General features: G+C 39.5%; 2 protein-coding genes across 19 annotated transcripts in view; one reads left to right on the top strand and one right to left on the bottom strand.

Moving 5' to 3' along the window:
- LOC135089556 (histone-lysine N-methyltransferase SETMAR-like) overlaps positions 1-15,831 on the top strand; it is a 53,970-nt gene extending 38,139 nt beyond the window's left edge. For all 13 annotated transcript variants that reach the window (XM_063985326.1, XM_063985282.1, XM_063985335.1 and 10 more), the window contains one exon: positions 13,850-15,831. In XM_063985326.1, coding sequence (XP_063841396.1) covers positions 14,298-14,744 — 447 coding nt within the window. In that variant the 5' untranslated portion in view covers positions 13,850-14,297 and the 3' untranslated portion in view covers positions 14,745-15,831. The remainder of the gene's footprint in view (positions 1-13,849) is intronic.
- LOC135089512 (myoneurin-like) lies at positions 4,593-23,845 on the bottom strand. 6 transcript variants are annotated; one of them, XM_063985100.1, is made up of 8 exons: positions 23,708-23,845; positions 21,771-21,992; positions 20,597-20,743; positions 18,061-18,220; positions 16,220-16,484; positions 12,132-12,283; positions 11,353-11,486; positions 4,593-6,997 (listed from the first exon to the last, which is right to left on the bottom strand). In XM_063985100.1, the coding sequence occupies exons 2-8, from the start codon at positions 21,900-21,902 to the stop codon at positions 5,519-5,521; spliced, it is 2,469 nt and encodes an 822-aa protein (XP_063841170.1). In that variant the 5' UTR covers positions 21,903-21,992; positions 23,708-23,845; the 3' UTR covers positions 4,593-5,518. The 6 variants fall into 6 exon arrangements, with proteins under 6 accessions (XP_063841170.1, XP_063841194.1, XP_063841178.1 ...); XM_063985124.1 differs by having other exon boundaries at positions 23,713-23,789; XM_063985108.1 differs by lacking the exon at positions 23,708-23,845 and adding an exon at positions 23,473-23,596.
- Between the last annotated feature and the right edge of the window lie 1,168 nt (positions 23,846-25,013).

Genomic DNA, 25,013 nt, shown 5'->3' with positions numbered 1-25,013 from the left:
TGACAAAGATGGTGCCAGAACTGAAAGACAAGCTATGAAGAAAGACTTGAAGAGATGGGATTACCAACACTATAAGAGAGAAGAGAAAGAGATCTTATAGCAATGCACAAATTAGTAAACAATATAGAGAAAATAGACAGAAATGACTTAGTACTAGATTGAGGAGGGAGAGAGATGGAAGGGGGGCATGGAAAGAAAATAAAGAAGAGCAGATGTTTGAGTGACATAAAAAAATGCAGCTTCTCGAGTCAAACTATTGAAATTTGGAATGATTTGAAGGAAGAGGTGGTTGTAATAAACAGTGTACACATGTTTAAAGAGAAACTGGATAAATATGGTTATAGAGACAGGACAAAATGAGCTTTGCCTTGTGCCCTCTACAATACAACTAGGTAAATTCACACACACACACACACACACACACACACACACACACACACACACACACACACACACACACACAGCTATTGGGGTCCTATGATGTAGACTGTAGTCACAGCAAGGTAAGCTGATTCAAAAGCCATGCCCTGCCTCCTCCCTTTTTCAGCGGGTTAGCTGATTGGTGTGCTCACAGTGATTCTAACAATTTTTTTTTTATTCTGACAAATTTTTTTTTTTTTCAGATATTTTCAATCAAATAATCAGTTACACTTCCCCTAAGCTGATTTTTTCAAAATATTAATACAAAACTAATATCTAAGTTTTAACCTGTTCACAAAAAAATGGAAATAAACATGTAGCTCTTATTTAAATAAATGCATCAATACTACTGTGGACATACACCATGTTTCTGGTAGTGCATGCTGACAATACGAGTATATACTGCAAGTTTTTGTGTAAATAATAAATGTATGTTATTTGTTTCCCCAATTTTATCTGAAGAGTTAATAGTGTGATGTTGTTTTTGCATTAGGATTTTAAAAATCATCTTAAGGCAAGGGTAATTGATCATGTAATTGAAAATGTATTAGAGAGAGAGAGAGAGGGGGGGGGAATGGCATTGTTAGTTTAGGAATCCGCTTCCCTGCTGAAGGTGAGGAGGCTTCTTGATCAGCTTAGTTTACAGTAAATCTAGTAATACTACTCATTAACTCTGTGGGGATGTTAACCTGGTGTGTGTGTGTGTGTGTGTGGGCAAGAACACTGAGCATAAGAGTGTAAGGGAAGTTGCAAGAAGCCAGTTGGCCTACGTGTAGCAGTGTATATGCAACTGTCATCCCTATCCATAAATTTATTTGATTTTCTCAGATTACCTCAATCTACATTTCTCTGTACTGTACTGTATATAGGGACTTGAACTACACAGCACAAGTCTAGATGAGGTCTGACCTCATTCCTAAATATAAACTTTAGTATCACTTTGGGACTTCTACTTCCAAACACCTTTCTAAAATCTATATACATTACATTATAATTATCCCTATTATCTGTTGGCTCATAGATTTTACTATGAAAACTTGATGATTTTGTAAGGGATGACCTGCCATTAATGAAAATATACTGTGAATCTTTTCATCAACCAAAAGCTCCTTGCAATTACAGCCTCATTTCATCTGTCTACAATTCAAGTCAGGCTGACTGGACGACAGTTTAGCATGAACGCTGTACCTCCTTTCTTAAAAATGGCGACTCCATTTGCTTGTCTCACCTTCTCCAAAATCTGATTATTTTCTAAAGACACTCAGGAACAATTCATTAATAATATCCTTACATTCCTTTAATACTTTCAGATATGTTTTATCTGGCTCAGGTAATTTAAATAATAACTACATAAAACTCGTCCTGTCATACACACACTTTTCACTCTGTCTTTATATACAGTACAATATATATATATATATATATATATATATATATATATATATATATATATATATATATATATATATATATATATATATATATATGTATGTATGTATGTATGTATGTATGTATGTATGTATGTATGTATGTATGTATGTATGTATGTATGTATGTATGTATGTATGTATGTATGTATGTATATATATATATATATATATATATATATATATATATATATATATATATATATATATATATATATATATATATATATATATATATATATATATATATATATATATATATATATATATATATAGAAGTGCCTAGAGCCAAAGTGACATAAGTAGCAAAAATTAAAAACACTGTCAATCTTGGGAGTTTCAAAATGCAATATCTCTTCAGTGAATTGAGATAGAAAGTAATGATTGGTATCAAAATATTCAGTAGTTGAATTACATTATGAAGTTGCAATTAGATTACATAATTAAAAATAAACAGGTGACTTTTTTCTTCAATATGATTTTGTTAAGGATATCACACAACTACATTAAAATTGTATCTAGCACCCACACATAGTTTATTTCCTTTATTCTATCAGGTTGTTTTATTTTCTACATACTAATAAGGGAATCACAACCATTAAAAAGTGTCCTTTTTTATGAACATATCAGTTTTATGAAGCAAAAATGTAAGTGACATACAACTACAGTGGAACCTCGACTTGCAAATATAATTTGTTCCATGACAGAGCTTGTAGTACCTCGATTTGCTTTTATGTCAAATCAGTTGTCTCCAATGAAATTAATTGAAATACCATTAATCTGTCCCAGCCCCCAAAACACAAATTTTTTTTATTACATATTTTAAAATAAGAAAAAGGTATCTCTAAATAACAAATATTGTATTAAAACATAATAAAACATAAGAAAAAAAAAATGTAAAGAAATGAACTGATTTTATAAAGTGTATTTACCTTGAAGATCAGACAGCTAAAAATGTAAAGAAATTAACTGATTTTATAAAGTGTATTTACCTTGAAGATCAGACAGGTTGGTCTAACAGATGATGATGATGGTGGAAGTGGAGGGCGGAGGAAATGGGAGGAGTTAATTTAATTTCATGCTTTTTCAGTCACTTTTGTTCGCCATAAACTCAACTGCTTAAGGTGCATTCTATTTGCAACACTGATCAGCTTTAGATCATTGATCTGGATTTTGCTCGGGGTTAAAAGGATCCTCACGGCTGCTACTGATCAAAACAACAACAAAACAAGCATGTTGCTACCTAGCTGTCACAAACAGCAGACTGTTGATGTTTGCCACTGTGCTCTAAGGGAGTGTCAATGATGACTACAGCCTACTGTACATTTCCTGAGGAAGTTGGGCTAAGAAGGCCACCAAAGAGTCCCAGCCACATGGCTACACAGGCAGTGTGAGATTGGGTTCCATGCCTGGCCATGAACATTATATAATAAAATTTCACACAAAGTTCTCCTCATATGCAGCATGCTGAAAGTACTGTGTGCTGACACTATTAACACCATTACTGAGGCACTTCCAAAGTAGAAATGTATTATTTTTTGACTGAACAAGTATCATCTTCCTTTGCCCCATCATGTAGTTGTTGGTAGAAGAGGTAATGGCCACATAATTATAATCAGAAGCCATTAAACCAAGGCTTGTTGTGGCTTGTAATATCTACCTTGTTTCTGGCATCTGTCACCACCACTATTCGCATTCTGTGCCCACAGCAGTATTCTGTAATGATTCATTACTATTCATTTTGTTCCTCAGACATATCAGCCGTTTTCTTCCGCAGTAGAGGGTGCTCAGCTGCTAATATCGTCACTGTCAACAGCTTAGGCAAGTGTTGTCTGCTATAACCCACCTCCAGACCCAGATCATGATCCAGATCACTCAGATCAGCACAAATCCAGATCAAGGTGTAAATAGAACATGGGCTGCACAGCCAGATCAGTGATCTGAAACTGATCATGGTAAATAGAAGATACCTTAGAGTTGAAAAACACAAACAAAGTAAACTTAAATTAAATTTAACAAAATTACCAACTAGTGACATTGCATCTGGAACTAGCTTGCAATTTGTATTTTGGCTCAAGTTGAAGCACAAAATCAACTGAGCAACAGCTCACATCTTGGATTTCTTATAAGTAGGGGCGCTCATAAGTTGAGATTCCACTACTGTCTAAGATATACACAAATGAAGAGAATGATACAAGCTTAAAAAAATGAAACTGGAAGGAACTAAAACAAGAGCTAATAAATGTTATGAAAATATACCGGTATAAGGCATAATAGAATATAAAGAAATAATAGAATCATTCGATACTTCCAAAGCTCATGTAGGCTTCCCCCATGCTTCTTTGTTTTTAGTGATGTTTTCTTACATTCTACAGAATTATGCACTCTTTTTCTTCCTCTGGAGGATCCTGGCTCCTCAGGTTGCTGTTGTCCGCCATAATAATAAAAGGCTTACGTGTTGTGTAAAAAGCAAAATTAAGACGGCAGTCTGTCGTTTGACCCAGCAACTGACAGCTATCACTCAATTGCAACAAGAAGGTTCTGTGGATAATTTCACTAGGATGGACTTTTGACCCTATTAAGGGGTCCATTCTGATGTCCACAGTCTCTCTCATCATGGTAGAAAGATTGGGGAAGACAATGCAATAAAAATAATAATCTTGGCTATGAGGTTGCTTGCATCACTCTGGCTCTGGGTGCCTCATATGAGTATATATATATATATATATATATATATATATATATATATATATATTCCTTCCTCCCTCTCACATCAATATGTCAATATTTACACAGAAGACTGAAATAATATGTGCATGGAGGAGGAGGAGGAGGAGGAGGAGGGAGGAAGGAATGTTTATATATATAAGAATATAAGAATAGTGATGGGATGATGAATTTTAGGTGAAAAACTAAGAGGCTACAGTTTGAGTGAATTAGCTAATAAACTTGTATGAAAGCATATAAATCGAGTTTTTTATAAAATATTTGTATTAACAACTATTTATGTACATCTTCCTAAAAAGGTGAAAGTTTTATAATCAAAATCTCTTTGTTTTCACAATATTCAAAAGCATATCCTGAACAAGTGCATATGGTTTCATGAATACTGCATTTGAAAGAGAACTGAAAGATTTGTCACAGCTGCTTTTGTTTACAACAGGGTGATACAATATGTGAAGGAAAGATTTGCACTAGAAAATCTTCACTCAATCAGTCATTAAATGCTGATTGATACTAATAAAACCATGATGGAAGTCCCTCTTATCTGAGCTTTCTGTTGCTACAATTCCTAATTCTTCTGTACAATCTTACCACAACCATTCCATTAGGGATATATGGCATCTAAGTATCAGTTGCTTAAATGAGAAAGAACACATCACAGGAATAACCCCAATGAAGGGTGGTAGGCATTACAGACTAATTTCATTTTACAAAAATATTAGACAAAAATTTCCTTTTTCCCAATTGAAATAATTTTGCCTTTTGTCCTGATTTCAATGCAGAATTTTAATTTGTGAATAGAAATGACAGTTTATAAGTGAAAATCACACAAAAAAATATCCAATATCAAAATCTAGTTATTCCTGATTTACAGGCTTTAATTTATGGTAAGTCAAAAACCATAACCCATTTGTAAACTGAGATTCATCTGCACCAATGGTTTGACATTACTCTGATGGCACTGTATAGACATCAAAGGTCTCTCCATCTAGCTCCACCTGGAACTGTCCACTTTCAAGTCCAGCCACAGACAGTTGTTGAAGGTGGCTAGGGGTAATAGATCCTTCTAGCTGTATGTGTTCAGGCATGGACACTAACTCACTTGATGGAAAGTGTCCACCTATCTTGTCCCTGTATTCATCCTCGTCCTCCACTTCCTGCTTCAGAAGTAACTCCATTGTGGTGGTGGTAGTAGTGGTTGTAGTAATGGTGGAGGTGGTAGTGGTGCTGTGGTGTAAAGGTGACTCGCCTGTTCTAGCATCTGTGTCAGCCTCAGAGAGAACAATAATGCACTGGCCACCCTGTCCACCCAGCCCCATCCCTCCATCATCCACTTGTACCATTTGTATACCCTCTACTCCTACAAGGTACCCCTCACCAGCTGTTGTGTCACTCCGTCCCTCTGCCAACACATACTGTCGCTGCAACCCTGAGTCTGTGTCTGGCGTGTCAGGGCTGGGTGAAGCTAGCAAAGGCACCCCACGGGTCATCTCTGGGTGCTTGTATTTCCTGTGTCTCTCATAAGATAGGCGGTGCAGGAAGAGTGCATCAGGGCAGAGGGGACAACGCAGAGGGCCACCACGTCCTGCCCTGGGGCCATGTTGGCGAGCATGTGCTTTCAAGTGGTGGATCTTTCTGAAACGCACACCACATGCACTACATTCAAAGGGTTTCTCCCCAGTGTGTATGCGTACATGTTCTCTGAAGGCGGCACAGCGGGTGAAGGCCTTGGAGCATAGGCTGCACCGCCAGGACCGGGCAAGGCGATGAGTCTGATTGTCATGCATCAATAGAGCAAAGTTAGTGTGGAAGCGTTTGCCACACTTGGAGCATGCATGGCTCTTTGCCTCATGGCGCAACCGGTGGGTACGCAAGTTGCTGGGGTGATGGAAAACTTTGCCACAGTGGTCACATGCATAGGTGTTGCCAGCATGCAGCTTGGCATGGTAGGCCAGGGCTGATTTAGACGAAAAGTGTTTGCCACACTCTCTGCAAGTCACATATTCCCTAGGACGGCCCAGGGCATCCTCACTCCCTGGCACCTGTATCTCAACATTGTGGAAGTCACGTAGGTGGTTCTCCCAGGCACCAATCCTTGCTAGCACTTTACCACAGAACTGGCACTCGATGGTACGGTGTGAGCGCTGGTGTTCCTTAAGTTGTTCCCCTGTTGGGCACACCTTCATGCAGAACTTACACAAGTGGATGATGCGAGAACGCTTACGGTACTGTCTCTTGGGCTGTGGCTTGCCCTCCTCCTCCTCCTCCTCCTCCTCCTCAGGGGATGTGACCCTCCTGGCAGTACCAGAGCTGTCAGGAGTAGCTGTGCGGCTCCTCTTTGAGATCTCAGCCAGACTGAGGCGCATCTTTTCAGAGAGGACAGGCACTCTCTTGCCAGGCCCCCTCGACCGAGACACCTGCAGGGCCTGTAACACAACACATCACTCAGTGCATCACCGAACATAATAGCCACACCACTTAGCCAAACTCCATCCTATTGGCTACCACCACCACCGCTGATACTCCTGCCACACGATGCCATATAACTCTGTAGTCATAGTGCTGTATATAAATCAATCATCCTCCCATCAAAATGGGATAGGGAGAGACAGCATAGGCAAAACTTAGTTGTGTGTATATACAGACTACATAAACACAGCTATAGGGTCACACAGCCTGAATATGTGTATAGTGTGGCAAATAGTAGCATGTCAGATACTCCCCCTAATACTACAACCACCATCACCATCATCATGGGTGACAGCTCTTTTGCATGTGCTCCCTTAAGTAGTGTATACAACAGTGTTGCTATAACCAAAGCCACACCATCACCTTGGTGCAAATCAGTCTTCACATGAAAATGGAAAAGCAACAAAGGAATTAAATATCTATTTCTCATCATTATTTGAAGAATCTGTCCACTGAGGTAAGGAGGCTGACTGACTTGGCCAGAATACTACCTGCATATGCATTTTGTCAGTAACTAAAAAGGATACAAGAAGACTAGGAGCCCTTTCCTATAAAACAAGGTGTTTGGAAGACAACCATCTCCCTTTAAGGATGCTGTTAGCCAGGCAGAGCATGCAAAACAATAATGTATGGTATGAAATTACAGTAGAGTATAATAGTAAGGACAGTAAAAAATATGGTATTGTATTAAAGTATATAATATTTTCTATAATATAAAATACAAAGGTATGGATGATTTTTTCAATATTTTTGTACTTTTTTTTTTACCAAGCTGTATCCCCCCCACACAACCTTTAGCAGGTGTGAAACCTGCTTAAGGCTGCATATGGAGCTGCTAGAACTCCTTCAGCAGACCTGAGGTGAAGTCAGTAGGACAGAAACCATAATTGACCCATCCTATCTTGACCTGAACCCTGACATTAAAGCCATGATCACTGGGATGACTGGTTAGAAAGTTAGGCACCTGCCTCAGTCCCCCCAAGTCTTAGTAGTTGATCTGGCAACTAACAATTGAGTTCCACATTCTTGACCAGAGACATGTACAGCAAGTGAGGTATGATATCAGGTATGAAAATTTAATTACAGTAAGATATCTTATGCTACAGGTCGACCATCATTAATCTGGGTCCATCACTAATTTTGACTAGCATAATTTCAAATTTCCCAGGTTGAGAAAAAGACTAAAGAACCAGTGTAATAGTGAAACCAGTGCAGTACAAGAATAACAGAAACGAGGAGTGGATGACCTACAAAGTGTTAAGAAGCAATACAGGTCACAACAACAAGAAGCTACTTGCTGTATAAACAGCTGACATCATTTCCAAACACTGGGAAGCCATTCCAGTTTGTTTTCCTCTATTTCTAATTAAACCTTGTCAGTTTTAACTCCAGCCATGGTTTCAGTGAGTAAGAAAAATGCTCCTTATTGTGTTTTACACAAACACTGTACATTATCCATAAAAGATAAGGTTGGACTTCTGAAAAAGATAAGTTTGGACTTCTGAAAAATCTTGACAGCAGCATGTCTGTGAGAAGCTTATATGAATTATACAGCACTGACTTTTCAACAGTTTATGACATAAAGAAACAAAGAAAACTGGCTCAATTTCTTTGTTAAGAGTATCAGCTGTATATTTATTATTTATTCATCTTACTTGTAGCGCCTTTTACATATATCACAAGAGTTGTGGAATGTAGTTTTAGGAAAATTGGCATAGTTGTACCCACACCATGACTGCATCTTGCTGTCATTTAAGGATGGTTTTACCACAGCTCCCAGCAGGGGAATATAGTTCACCTACAATCTCTTAGATATGGTCTGAGTGAGTGGTGTCATTATATCCCCTTCAAGTCTTGGGGTGACATTTGATCTTCAAGTCTCAGAGTAGCATCAGATCTTCCAGTCTAGGGATAGGATCAGATCCCCTTCAGGTCTTTGAGTAACATTAGATCCACTTTCAAGTTTTAGGGTAGCATCAGACCACCCTCAAATCTTAAGGTAGCATCAGATCCACTTTCAAGTCTTAGGGTAGCATCAGATTCTCCTTCAAGTCTTAAGGCAACATCCGATCCTCTTTCAAGAATTAGTGTAGCACTTTCCACACCCTCTTCACAACCCCCTTTTACTAGGAGTATCTGCCTATCCTCCCCTAACTCTCCAGCCTCCCCTGTGTCTCTTTCAAGGCCCAGCACCTCCTCAAATAAATCAAAAGGTGGGTAGGGGACATGTGAGGAGGGTGAGGGCTGGGGGACACCCTGTGAGGCCTTTTCCACCTTTACCTTTTGTACCTTAATGCTGTTTAGGATGATGCTAGGCTGCAAGCTGTTGGAAGGATGTGTGGGATATAAATTTGAAAGTTGCAAGGAGTGTAAATTGGAAGGGTGTGTCATGTGTAAACTGCTAGAAGGATATGCTGAGTTTAAACTAGATGAGTTAGTGGGTAGTGAACTGGAAGGGTGTACTGGGTGTGAAGTAGAAGGGTGAGTGGTGTCTAAGCTACTGGACATTACAATCCTGTCTGACTGAAGGGCTGGAGGAGGGGTGGGAGGGTGTATTTCTGGTCTAGCAGGGCTAGGTGTAGCATGAATAGTACGGTGATGTCGCAAAACAGAGCGTTGACAGAAAGACCGACCGCAAACGTGACATGTGTAGGGACGGCAGCGACGGTGTACCTGATTGAGGTGTTTGTGAAGCTCTTCACGCAAGAAAAATTTGGCAGGGCAGCGTGGACAGCACACCCGACGGTCTTTATGCCGCACCTGGTGGCTGGCTAAGTTCCGTGGATGAGTAAATATTCGGTCACATTGGCCACATTTGTACACACGACCAGAATGGGCTGCCAAAAAGTGATTATGTAGACCACCAGCTGATGCATATTGCCGGCCACACTTACTACAGGTGTGACAATGTCTCGTTCCACCCTGCCCTACCCCATGTACCACCTGCAGATGATAGGGCAGGGCACTGGGTCGCGTCACCACCAGGCCACACTGGGGGCAAGTGTGGGTGGCAGTGTGGAGGGCTGCTTCACAGGGTGAGGCTGATATCACACCACACCACTGGCACAGCTGTGGCATATCACTCTCCTCCCCTTGACCCCCCTCCCTGACTGCTGCCACCGTCATCCCCTGAAACAAGGAGACTCCACTAAACTACAACCACTGCAAACAAACATCCCTTTACAACATTACCTCCACCATCAACTGCCCCTTGTACACACAGCACAAGATCAAGGAAACTGTGTGAACAAGTAAGACTGTACAATCTCTCTATAACCATGACCACCACCAGCATCTGCTGCTTCTCTTTGTGACACATATAGTATCACTAAGGGCAGATTAAGTTGCAAGGTAAAGCTCTAAAAATAAAGAAATCTTATTAGTTTTGTTATCCATCACTATTGTGAAAGGTAAAGACAAAGCACCTTAATGGAAAATGCCGAGGACTGACAGACCACCTATTGCTGTGGATATTATGAAACCCATATAATCTATTAGTACATAACAAAACCAGAAAGCAGTCAAAAAACACAAACCACCAATCAAATGAAAAAAAATCTGCATAAAAGAAAATCAGAAGAGAAGGAATACCTGAAGAGAAAATCTGGAGGTTGCAAAACCCAGGATTTATGTAGCTATCTGAATCCATCTCAAAATCTCATAAACTTTGTCTCACAGCCAAATTATACTAAGAATTAATTGAAATTCACAGGTTACTTTTTATTCCTCAAGCTTCACCAAATGCTGCAGTGCAGGTTTAGAACATAATTTTCAAGGATATTACTAGCACCAAAAGGAGTCCGCAATATTTTTGAATTGATGGAGCAATTCTAGTAATTTAGGGTATTTGGCTTTGTTTTGGCTTATCTAGATCACCATCTAGCTAAATAGTGCATCAAATGGTTAACATGTAACAAGTACACCACTGGATACCCCAAAGCCTTACCTTACCTGGAACTGGCAGACACACCACAAAGCATTTTCTCAGATGGTGGTCCTTTAGTCATAAACAATCTGGCCAAAGTGTAATGAACAAATCTAGTCACTTCCAATCTAAGGTTTTAAATAAGCAAACAATTTGTAAAATACAACACCTATATATCTAACAGCTAATCTGTCATAAAAATTAAGAAAGATTTCCAAAATCCTTGTCCTGAGAGAATGTGAGGTTATGCTTTCTAATATCAGGAAAAAATATGGAGATAAGGCAAAATAGTTGTTTACAATCAGATAAGATTGTATGACGACAAAACAAGCATTGCTAACTTTTACAGCAGTGACTGAGTACTAATTGTTAGAATGATCAACTTACTTTAGATGGCCTTTCTTCACTATTCTCCTGGTCATCCTTATCCTCTCTCTCTCCTTGTTCCTTCTTGATCTCCAGTATGTCTTCTCTTCTGGGCAAAACTTGTTCATTTTCTTCCTCTTCCTCCTCTTCTCCCTCTGTTGGGATGGAAATGTTATTCTGATCAAGACCACCATCATAGTCACCAATATTATCATTGATCAAATTCCAGAGAGAGAGAGAGAGAGAGAGAGAGAGAGAGAGAGAGAGAGAGAGAGAGAGAGAGAGAGAGAGAGAGAGAGAGAGAGAGAGAGAGAGAGAGAGAGAGAGAGAGAGAGAGAGATATTGTAAAATAAACTGTTGCATTCATTTCTATATTGTAAAAAGTTTCTTAGTAATGACATTATATAAAATTACCATCATTATCATAAGTCTTGGCTTTCCCTCTTGTGGGAATGTCACCCAGGTATGCTCGCATGAATTACAATAGGGATGATAATAACTTAAAAACATTATCATTATATGAAGGGAAAAGCAATTTTGTCCTCTGTCCTGATTTCTGCAGAATTTGTATTTACAAACAGAAAACTGAAATCATCATAATGAAAAACTTTAAAGGCTTTAAAAAATATTCAAAATCTACAAGTAATTCTGATACACAATACTTTTTTTAGTTTTAGTTGCAATCTTATAAAAGATTATAACTCATTTGTAAAATACAATTCCCTGTAACAGTAGTATGTAACAGTACTATTGCTACTACTACACTCATTTGCAAGAACAGTAAAATCACATATACCCACCTAACATCTTGGTTACCAGTTCACCCAACTTCTCTCCAAGTGACTCTCCTGCCACAGCCTCTGGTAAAACATCTTTGGCATTCTTTGGTGGCCTTCCAGGACCTCTGCCTCTTCCCCTTCCCCTTCCCCTACCTCTTCCACGACCCCTTCCTCTGTGGGCAGATATATATAATATATAAATATATATAAATATATGTAGTGTGTGTGTGTGTGTGTGTGTGTGTGTGTGTGTGTGTGTGTGTGTGTGTGTGTGTGTGTGTGTGTGTGTGTGTGTGTGTGTGTGTGTGTGTGTGTGTGTGTGTGTGTGTGTGTGTGTGTGTGTGTGTGTGTGTGTGTGTGTGTGTGTGTGTGTGTGTGTGTGTGTGTGTGTGTGTGTGTGTGTGTGTGTGTGTGTGTGTGTGTGTGTGTGTGTGTGTGTGTGTGTGTGTGTGTGTGTGTGTGTGTGTGTGTGTGTGTGTGTGTGTGTGTGTGTGTGTGTGTGTGTGTGTGTGTGTGTGTGTGTGTGTGTGTGTGTGTGTGTGTGTGTGTGTGTGTGTGTGTGTGTGTGTGTGTGTGTGTGTGTGTGTGTGTGTGTGTGTGTGTGTGTGTGTGTGTGTGTGTGTGTGTGTGTGTGTGTGTGTGTGTGTGTGTGTGTGTGTGTGTGTGTGTGTGTGTGTGTGTGTGTGTGTGTGTGTGTGTGTGTGTGTGTGTGTGTGTGTGTGTGTGTGTGTGTGTGTGTGTGTGTGTGTGTGTGTGTGTGTGTGTGTGTGTGTGTGTGTGTGTGTGTGTGTGTGTGTGTGTGTGTGTGTGTGTGTGTGTGTGTGTGTGTGTGTGTGTGTGTGTGTGTGTGTGTGTGTGTGTGTGTGTGTGTGTGTGTGTGTGTGTGTGTGTGTGTGTGTGTGTGTGTGTGTGTGTGTGTGTGTGTGTGTGTGTGTGTGTGTGTGTGTGTGTGTGTGTGTGTGTGTGTGTGTGTGTGTGTGTGTGTCATTTTAACCTGGGTCATACGCCTGGCATATTCGAGTCTTGCATTTGGCAGAGGCCTCAAGCCTGTCACTACTCAGTAGTATCACATCACCCATATGGCAAGGTGGCCTCTCTCTCTCTCTCTCTCTCTCTCTCTCTCTCTCTCTCTCTCTCTCTCTCTCTCTCTCTCTCTCTCTCTCTCTCTCTCTCTCTCTCTCTCTCTCTCATGGTATCCAGTAAGCAAGCATTACGTTGTTTACAGAACATATGATACATTCTTTATACTGAAAAATTATGATGAGTTATGAGCAAAAGAACTTACAAGCAGCCTTCTGGAATGTATCTTGCTCATAACTTGAACCTCTCTCTAATTGAAAGAACATCAACAGCAAGCACAAATGTGAATAATAGTTTGAATTCAAAATCGGTGTCGTGGAAAACAACATGTAAGTGCCACCTGTCGCCAGGAATTTGAAATATGAACACCTGCTTTATGCACATTATTATGCTAATTTCCTTGTTTTTAAATGATTATATATATATATATATATATATATATATATATATATATATATATATATATATATATATATATATATATATATATATATATATATATATATATATATATATACAAGGGGCGTTCATTAAAGATTTCCCCTGACCTACGTCTAGTTATTGTAGGAGGCTGAAACTGCACATGTATAATAATACATATCTCTATAGGTCATGTAGTAATTTGCTGCTCTGAACTCATATTTGTTTCTCTTTTACAGGTGCTAAGGTGGAATAAGGTGTGATAATGGAGCCAGTTGAATGCAGAGCGGTCATCAGGTTCCTGTACTTGAGAAGCTGCACACCAAAGGAGACTTTCGATGAGATGAAAGATACTTATAGGGAGGATGGCTCATCGTATGACAAGGCTCATCGTATGACGTTGTCAAGTGCTGGCATTGTCAGTTCAAGTGTGGTCGGACATTGGTGGAAACGGCTCCCATTCCTGGGTGACCACAGTCCACCATTGATGAAGACACCATCCGGCAAGTGGAGGCTGCCATTTTGGAGGATCACCACATAACCATTCACCAACTAGCCCAAGATGTCAAGATCAGTGTGGGGTCTGTGGATAAAATCATACATAACCATTTGCACATGTGGAAGTTGTCTGCATGATGGGTTCCAAGGTTGCTGGAATGAGTCCAGTGCTCCCAGGCTCTTTTGACCATGTGCCAAGAAAACCAGGAGGAGTTCTTCGACAGACTAATCACGCACGATGAAACCTGGATCCATCACTATTATCCAGAGACCAAAGCCCAGTCAAAGCAGTGGAAGCATTATGACTCACCACCTCCAAAGAAGGCACGTGTCCAACCCTCGGTGGGCAAGGTCATGCTCACAGTCTTTTGGGACCAGCGCAGAGTAGTGATGGATTTCCTGGCAAAGGGTACCACAATTACTGGGACGTACTATGCTTCACTGTTGCAGAAATTGTGGGAAGCCATCAAAACCAAGAGACGACAAAAGGGGTCCGCCTCCTGCAAGACAACATCCTGGTTTACAATGTGCATGTTGGCCAGACAAAAGCACGGTCCTGCGGCTATGAAATTCTTCCTCACGCCCCTTACTCTCCTGACCTTGCACCATCTGACTTCCACCTTTTTCCAATCATGAAGTTATTTTTGAAGGGCAAGCTCTTCTTAGACAATGAAACACTTCTTTCTGAGGTCAAGTCGTGGCTTCTGACGCAACCTGCAGACTTCTAGAGGCAATGTTTTCACAGCTGCATAAAGCAATAGAAGTGTGTCACTCTTGGTGGTACCTATGTAGAGAAAGAATAACAACTCTGCCAAGTTTCATTTCACTCAGTCCATGGGAAGTGGGTCAGGGGAAATCTTTAATGAATACCCCTCATGTATATATATTATTTTGATATTCACTTATAAAATCATTTTTATATGTTTATTGTTATTTTAGTGTTTTGCTGTTTCTGATATTTTTTAATGGCTGATGTAAACTTGAGTAAAACAACCTATGGCGAGTTTTATTTTTCTATATAATATTTCATGAAAAACTGACATATCTTAGAAAATTAAACTTGAAATGACTAAAGCTGAGGTATTACTATATATATAGACTATATATATGATGGAAGGGGTGACAGGCTACATGAGTCTTTGCTGATGATGATAAGATTATGAGAAAAGTAACAAATGAAGAAGACTGTGAAGCTCTGAATGGAGACAATTAAGATAAGAATGGTCAATGAGGTGGAACATGGAATTTAATTCCAAGAAATGTCGTGTGATGAAGTTTGGAAAAAAGTATGAGAGAAACAGAAGGCAACTACAGTAAAACCTCCCTAAATTGAACCGGAATAAGTCAAATATCAGATAATCAGAATGCCCTTATTAACCTCCTCAGCCAGTCTGCCCAGCTCCACTCCATTCCCAATCACGCCAGAGCCACCAGCCATCTTTGACTCAGACTGAGTGACAAGCAAAAGTATACGAGTAGTACAGTGCATAATGTTATGTTAGCTCTTATGTGGCCAATGTGTTGTGTACAGTTAGGTGAACTCTTAAGTGACCAGTTAGTGCAATGTGTATAGTGTGTAATAACAAAATATGCTGTAAATATCTATCTTAGGGCTTATGATGCGCTAACAAATATACTGTAAATAACAATAAACGTACATGCATGTGCACATAGAAACCAGCCAAAAACGTGTATAATCAGATAAACTGAACTTTCAGATAAACCGTATTTATGTATCCATAAATTTAAAGAAAATTTGGATAAAAGTTAATATGGAGACAGGACAGCATGAGCCTGGTGCAGCTCTTACCCTGTACCTCACATACGTATCTAGGTATCACACATACACACACACACACACACACACACTCTTACTACTACATTATCTGATGCTGAAGTGGTACATGCAAGGAACATCCAGCCAGATAACAGTTGATAGGGAGACAAAAAAAAAAAAAAAAAAATAAATAAATAAAAAAAATAACAGAAAGCCTATAACTACAACTAGATGAATGCAGTAAAGTTATAACAACCAATTTAAATGCTGCCAATCTACAACAGATGTAAAACTAACTCACATAAACCCAGATAAACACACTGCACATACACACCTTCCCCGGCCACGGCCCCTGCCTCGCCCCCTACTGCCACGGCCCACAAGCCAGGCATTATCATAGGCTGGGTTAAACTCTGGGTCATCAGGTCGGATACCCTGGTCCTCAGGCCTCAACTCTTCCTCTTCCTCTTCCTCAAATTGGAACACATTTTCTGCCTCTTCATCTGACACTGCCTCCTCCTTAAGACAGATGCTTGGTTCAGCAACATTCTCTGTTTGGTTGTTTGTTGCCAAGCTTCCACTTTCAGGTTCCACAGATTCTGTGTGGAGACATGGATAAGGTGAGACCGGTGTGTACAGGTAAGGTTGTACTCACGTGTATATTATACACGAAAGGAAAAGTAACTAAGATTAAGATTGACTTGGAGAACCTAGCTTATGAAGAGTTGAAAAGAAGTGGAAAAGACAATACTCAGAGAGAGAGAGAGAGAGAGAGAGAGAGAGAGAGAGAAATATATGAAATGAATGAAAAAAGTAAGATCCAATATCAGAAAGACAAAGATATACTAAATGCTTGGGAAGACAGAAGTTGAAAACATAAAATATTTAAGTTATGTAGTTTCCTGAGAATACAGACACCTAGAACATACTAAATAGTGCTAGAGGCAAGGACTGTATATGAACTGAAGGAAAAACTGATGAATACAGTAGAAACAAACAGAATGATGACAAAACTAAGCCAGAGCTATTTGTACAACTACTTCATTACCATTACATACAGCAAACTTTGGAACAGCATGATTCATGTATAGCAAGGAAGTACAAGACCAACATGTTAGGTACCTGGAAAGTGCCTCATATATACAAGGAGTGCGTGCATCCCTCTTTGTCACTGGGCTTGCAGTTAACTAGGCATTTTTGCACTTGATGAATGCTTTTCCCTAAAGACAGGCTCAATCATTGTTTTTTGGTTTATTTTCCAGCCAAAAGTTCATCAATCCATCATATCATGATTCTTTTCAGGTATCTGGGTACCACATCACTGACATTATCCAATCATTATCAGATACCAGGAGATACAATATGGATAAACTGCTGACAGTGTTTCTTTAGTTTTTATCCTTTATGTGATGGTGTATGAGTGTGGGTGAAACAGGTGTTGGTATCAAAGCACTGCTGCCACTGAACACCAATGCTCTCACCCTTCTTTATGGTGGCCAACCCTTCCCTTCAGCCTCACTTTTTTCCCCATCAATGACAGTCAGGCTCATTGTGTTAGTTACATTGTTAACATCCTCCATTACTTAATTGTCACCATTATTATAATAGGGTGTATTGCATTGTTCCAGCATGTGAGTGTGTCAAGGAACAGTTATTGTATGGCAGTACCTCCACCCACAGCTGCTCTGCCTTGCTTTTGGCTTCTCTTTTTTTCCACTCAGGTTTACTTGTGTCATCATTCCTTCTGTAGCAGCACTCTGATGTTATGTCACACTCAGAACACTGCAGTGGTTTAGGCCAGCAGAAGTGAGAGGTGGTAATCATCATGCTGGCACATATGACAAGACTCTATCATGACTGAAATGTTTTATCATTTGCCAAGAGTCCAACTCAAGCCAGCACCAAGTTTACTGAGTGCTGTGTGCTACTGGGTTTTGTGTAAATGTTGTGATGAATGATGAATAAGATAAACAAGGAGGCAGTGCATGAAGGTGGTGCTGCACCATTACTACACAAACAATTTTTAGGACTATTTTCTCAGGTCAATCTAGCATCATTAAATTTCTTCCGTAAGGTATGTTGTTTTGTATAGCATATTTTTGGTAAACCATGGACTGTTCATCCAACAATATCACAGTGCTGTAGTTAAATACAACTACACACACACACACATACTTAGAATGACATCTTCAGCAGTTTGTAGGTTAAGACGTCTTAGCAGGGACTTGTTGTACCAGGTTGAGAGGGAGTTTTTGATCACCTCAGACCTCTGCCTCAGTCCATCCAGCTCCTCCAACAGGCGGAAGCAACGGCGACAGAGGCGATGTAACTCTATCTGGAGAGAGAGAGAGAGAGAGAGAGAGAGAGAGAGAGAGAGAGAGAGAGAGAGAGAGAGAGAGAGAGAGAGAGAGAGAGAGAGAGAGAGAGAGAGAGAGAGAGAGAGAGAGAGAGAGAGAGAGAGAGAGAGAGAGAGAGAGAGAGAGGGAGAGAGAGAGAGAGAGAGAGAGAAATAAATAAATTTCAGTTCATGAGATGACTGAAGAAATATGTTCTGCCATATTTATAAAGTGACACAGTATATATAAATTCTACAAAAACTTTGTATTAGTGACATAAAACAGTAATAAGAATAATTCAATAGAATATGGTCCACCATCCTACTGTGATGTCACACCTTGGATTGGCAACTAGGCCAAGCAAAGGGCAAGTAAGACAAACCTGTATTATGGGTTCTTCAGATCCTACTATTCATGTTGAAGTAAATTTTAAGCAATTACAATAGTGTTTTGATAGATGTAAATTTATTGCAGGTGAAGAAAAGTTGAAAAGTGACTGTAAATGTAGTCTGACAAGTCACTGTGTACACACACACACACACACACACACACACACACACACGACACACACACACACACACACACATTGTGATTTTCCACACATACAGGTCAATCACAGCCTAACAATATGCCCTTGAAAGCTGACTTGCTAACAAACTATGTTTACAATATCATCCAACAAGTCCACCACAGACAAGCAGATGCAGTAATATATTTCTAAAAGCTTGAATACTCTTACATGAGGGATTACTCTCAAGATGGCTCCTTTTGCCTGCAATAGATTTCATTTGGAACACATTATGAGTGGACAACTTTTCATCCTTTGATACACTTTTGGACTTACAAGATGACAACCTCTAGCTACCAGATGGGTTCCAACTTCCTTGAAACCTTGGTCAGTCAAAAATATTAGTTCCTGGTTTTAAATTATCTAAGTAACCTGATTCCTGCAACAGTTCCATGTTAATGCAGTGACCAGGTCTGCCAACTGAAGTCAAATTTATAAGTCAACTTGGAGTACAAGATATCAAGTACTTCGTAGTGTTACATTTCTTGTACCAATTCATACTCTGGGGCATATTGCAGGAAGGCTTTTCTATTTCAATTTCAAAACAATTTATTACTGCTTCAACACTGTGGTAGTAAGCTCTAAATGAATTTAGATGTTGCTTCATTACTTCAAAAGGTGGCCAGCAAACTTTCAGGCAGGTAGCCATGACTAGCAGGCAACAAGCAAATGTATGGCTTAACCAGCTTTTGCTTCCACCAAATATATCTACAATGATGTAGCCTGCAATACCTGTTCAAATGATTGTCAATACCATCAGCACGCAATCTTTTCTGGTTAAGATTATTGCACTGCCAGAGTATGGAATTCGTTCAGCAAGATCAAGTATGTAAAAATGGTCTTTATGCATACCAATATAACTACCTGGATCCTTCATAACCCTTCTTTGGATTAAATGGAATGCTAGCTCATCAGTATCACCATTGTCATCTTCATCATTTGTAGAAGGAATGAAATCTAATGTGTAATCATTGTCATTTACATGAGGGAGAGGAAATGAACTGTTTGAAGATGAACAATCAGCAATACTTTTGGTTGCTGTCAGGAAGATGGCTTCATCCAACAGTGCTTCCCTGATGTTTCTCTTCCTTACTGTTCTCTTTTCTTCCAAAATTGGTATAATATTTGTTTCCTTCTTTCTATGTTTTCCTCCTCAAACAATAATCTCAATATTTTTTTTTTACTTTTCTTCCTCTCAGGCATACACAATTTATTTTTCCCACCCAAGTGGCTGGGCCCAAGGTAAACATTGTCATCACCACCAATCATAAAACATTTTGCAGTAATGTAACTTTTAAACATTACATTAACATATTTCTTGGTAATTTTCTGTGAAATTAGTATTATTGGGATGACATTTTACCTGCTTATGAATCCATTGGCACATAATATGCACTAATACTTTTCTTGGGCAACTAGTCCATTAAATACATAATAAAAAATTAAGAAAACAATATATATATATATATATATATATATATATATATATATATATACTATATATATATATATATATATATATATATATATATATATATATATATATATATATATATATATATATATAAAGAAAAAAAAAAAAAAGCATTATAAGCAAGAAACAAATAGAAGAGGAAATGCTTCTACTAAAACACTGATATATAAAAACAAACAAGGGAGAAAATACAATAAAAAATAAAAAGGTTTATGCTCATCTCTTAATAAACTTCTTGTTTTTTTTTCTATACCATTTCTTCCTCAAATTAAAATAGTAAACAAAAATAGTGAAACAAAATAGTAAAGAGCAGCAGTAGCACATCCCCCTCACCTCATGCTGCTGCAGGGGTGTCTTGATGGCCTCCTCCAGCAGGGGGGCCAGTGGGGGCTGCAGTGGGTGGGATGTGGAGGAACCCGAGCCATGGAGGAGCTGCTGTAAGTGTGATGCTGATGCCTCCTTCACATGTTTGTCGCACACCTTGAGAAGGGGTGATGGATGCAAGGTATTACGGTGCTCTATATGATGTATTACATGTGTTTAAGATCTATTTGTGTAGTGTGGTGGGAATCTGAGGTTTTCCTTCTTTCTTGTGATAGGTGAGAGATGCAAGATATCAGGGTATGTTTTATGTGAAGTTCTACATGTGTTAGTGTGCTTTGTGTGATGTGGTGGGAATCTGAGGTTTTCCTTCTTTCTCTTCTTACTTGTTCTTTGCATCACTCTTTAAATTAAGTAGATGGTACAGTTTGCTAGAAAAAAAACCCACACAAATGCCAACAAACTTCCTGGTTTCTGTTCCTTTGTTCCTTGATTTTAGTTCCCATTTTGTGAGTGTATTTATGTACTTGTATCAATTTGCATATTTACTAAATTGAGTCAAGTTCATATCTCTTATTTTCTTATCAAATTATCATACTTTTAAAAAGTTCTGCATACTTCTTGCACACACCACTTCTCTCCAATAATGCATTGCAGTAGTCTACTGACCCATATGGAGGACTGTATTTCTACATCTCTTCATCTTCTCTTCTCTAAGTAATTTTTTTTGGCTGTATCCCCTTAATATCACGTGTGTGTGTGTGTGTGTGTGTGTGTGTGTGTAATTCACCAAGGCCTGATCTTGAGTGGACCTGCAATCACCAGCTGTTACCCTCTCAGTGCACTGGCTAAGAATGTGACCTCACATACCACACACCCCCTCCCCCTGGTCAGGGTGGAAAGTAACAGCCCTGCTTGTCAGTGGGAAAAACCCTAGAGGTGACCAGCCCCTAATGGGGTTCGACCCTACATCAGCTATAGTGGACAACACAGACCTCGGCCCCTTTACCACTGAGCCATGAGGCAGAGTGTGTGTGTGTGTGTGTGTGTGTGTGTGTGGTGTGTGTGTGTGTGTGTGTGTGTGTGTGTGTGTGTGTGTGTGTGTGTGTGTGTGTGTGCAATAATAGGTCAAATCCTAACATTATCATTATTATCATTATCATAATTATTGCTATTACATACTCACCAGACACACACATACAGATGCTATGGTTGCATCACTACTGCCACCTGCATCAATACCTGGTAGTGGTAGCACCAGCCGTAATAGAAGTAGTACCAGTAGTAATAGTAGCATCAGTGGCAAAAGTTGTCCCATCAGTGGGTGTAGTAGCAGCAGTAATTTTAGTGTTACCACTCTCCTGGTCTTCAACACACACCACACTCACCCTGCAATCACCACTCATCTCTGAAAGCAAAGGTACATAGAGAGAGAGAGAGAGAGAGAGAGAGAGGGAGAGAGAGAGAGAGAGAGAGAGAGAGAGAGAGAGAGAGAGAGAGAGAGGAGAGAGAAGAGAGAGAGAGAGAGAGAGAGAGAGAGAGAGAGAGAGAGAGAGAGAGGAGAGAGAGAGAGAGAGAGAGAGAGAGAGAGAGAGAGAGAGAGAGAGAGAGAGAGAGAGAGAGAGAGAGAGAGAGATTTATTCAATCTAGCTTAATCCTACCCTAATCTTACTTCTCTTTATCCTAACAAAACTCAATCTGCAGTCTTTTATCCATAACTCATAAACACCAAAACTTAGTCTAAACTCAAAATTGCAGAGATGTTTAGCAGCTCAAAACAGAAACAGCTGAAATTGTTAACAACCTAAACCAAAAATGACTGAAATGTCTTGCAGCCTGAATGTTTCAAGGCCTGAACTAAAAATAGCTAGAAATTTCCCCATCCTAAAAAAATACATTCTGAGCTAAAAATGGTTGAAAATTTTCTACATCCTACACTGAAAATGGCTGAAAATTTCTACACCCTACACTGAAAATGGCTGAAAATTTCTACACCTTACAATGAAAATTGTTGAAAATTTGTCTTAAGTTCAAAATAGCTCAAAATTTTTATGACCTAATAAAAAAATGGATGAAATGTTTACTTCCTGCTAATTTATAAACAGCCAGAGTGTCTTGTGGCATAAAATAAAGGCAGATGAAATGTCTTACTGTCAAAACTAAAAAACAGAGGTAACGTATTTTGGGTAAAGTAAAAACAACAGCAATGTTTCATAACCTAAGATAAAACTGGTTGAAATGACCCATTGTTTAAGAGAATCATTATCAAGAACCACATACAATTTATGAATAACCATCAACTTTACCAAAAAAATGTCACACTGGTATTAAAAAATATGAAAACATAAAAGAAAACAATTTCAGAAAAACAACTTTAAGGCTAAAAGATCAAGTTCTCAGTGTCTACAGTTGCTCTTAGGCTATTACAGATAATGTTGAAACAACATTGCTGTTTCTATCTGAGGACTAGGTTAGGTTTATATGAATTTAGTTCTTTAATTTCACAGCTGATCTCTTAACTGTGTTGATCACAATCTGAAAAGCCTCATAATTTTCCCCAGAAATAATGTTCACCACCTCAAAATAGGTAGGCCAGGGCTATTTCCATAAAAACCCTAAGTCCACACGCTAGGTTAGGTGAAATTGGGGCACTCATTAGGTTATTTGAGGTTTGCCTTAATGCTGAGCCTGTAGTGATTTCACTAACTTAGGGGCAACTATTGGGGTTATAACTTGGAGGTAGTGACTAATTTGAGCTAAACACTCCCAAACTCGATAAACTCCCTCGCCAGCAATTGTTTTGGCAAGTTGCATCCTACATTATTCCTTCATGCAATACAGAATAGTATACTTGTATTGACAACCACTCCAGTATTCCATATCATTACACAGGGCAGACGCAATAACAAAAGCCTCATTTAGCATCAATACAAAGCAGGCAGGCGAAGAGATAAATGTTCCCACAAAACACTTCATATTTCCGAGCAAAACCACAACAAAGGGAATACACTTTATGGGACACTTCATTCAGGGAAAAATACATCATGTCAGTCCTGAACTAATAACCATAACACTCGTATCTCTCTTGCGTGTTAGAATAAATTGTTTTAATAAGGAGCTCACCGTACACCGAGTCCGCAACATATCAAAAAGGTGTAAGTCAGGCTGGAGTGTAAACAATGATGGCCGGCTTAGACGCCTCCTGCCCGCTGATTGGATAGGGAACGTGCTCAGCGAAGTTGATTGGTCCTTACTATTCACAGGGAAATTCAATGTGTTTGGTTCGACAAGGAATGGAAAAGGGGGAAAATAGATGATACAGTAACCTCTATATAAACGAAAGCTTAGGCACTTCCTCAGGAAATGTACAGTTGGGCGTAGTCCTCGTTGACACTTCCTTAGAGAACAATGGCGAGCATCAACAGTCTGCGGCTTGTGACAGCTGGGCAGCGACATTTTTTTTTCTTTTCATGTAGGAAGGACACTGGCCAAGGGCAACAAAAATCTAATAAAAAAATTGCCCACTGAAATGCCAGTCCCATAAAACGGTCAAAGCAGTGGTCAAAAATTGATGAATAAGTGTCTTGAAACCTCCCTTTTGAAAGAATTCAAGTCATAGGAAGGTGGAAATACAGAAGCAGGCAGGGAGTTCCAGAGTTTACCAGAGAAAGGAATGAATGATTGAGAATACTGGTTAACTCTTGCGTTAGAGAGGTGGACAGAATAGGGGTGAGAGAAAGAAGAAAGTCTTGTGCAGCGAGGCCGCGGGAGGAGGGGAGGCATGCAGTTAACAAGATCAGAAGAGCAGTTAGCATGAAAATAGCGGTAGAAGACAGCTAGATATGCAACATTGCGGCGGTGAGAGAGAGGCTGAAGACAGTCAGTTAGAGGAGAGGAGTTGATGAGACGAAAAGTTTTTGATTCCACCCTGTCTAGGTGGAACCCCCCCAGACATGTGAAGCATACTCCATACATGGACGGATAAGGCCCTTGTACAGAGTTAGCAGCTGGGGGTGAGAAAAACTGGCGAAGACGTCTCAGAACACCTAACTTCATAGAAGCTGTTTTAGCTAGAGATGAGATGTGAGGTTTCCATTTCAGATTATAAGTAAAGGACAGACCGAGGATGTTCAGTGTAGAAGTGGGGGACAGTTGAGTGTCACTGAAGAAGAGGGGATAGTTGTCTGGAAGGTTGTGTCGAGTTGATAGATGGAGGAATTGAGTTTTTGAGGCATTGAACAATACCAAGTTTGTTCTGCCCCAATCAGAAATTTTAGAAAGATCAGAAGTCAAGCGTTTTGTGGGTTTCCTGCGTGATAATGTTTACCTCCTGAAGGGTTGGGTTGGACGTCTATGAAAAGACGTGGAAAAGTGCAGGGTGGTATCATCAGCGTAGGAGTGGATAGGACAAGAAGTTTGGTTTAGAAGA

The sequence above is a fragment of the Scylla paramamosain genome, chromosome 3, assembly GCF_035594125.1.
Source record: "Scylla paramamosain isolate STU-SP2022 chromosome 3, ASM3559412v1, whole genome shotgun sequence".
NCBI classification, from domain to species: Eukaryota; Metazoa; Arthropoda; class Malacostraca; order Decapoda; family Portunidae; genus Scylla; species Scylla paramamosain.
Note: the sequence above shows the minus strand (reverse complement) of the source record. Positions and strands in the feature narration are given on the sequence as shown.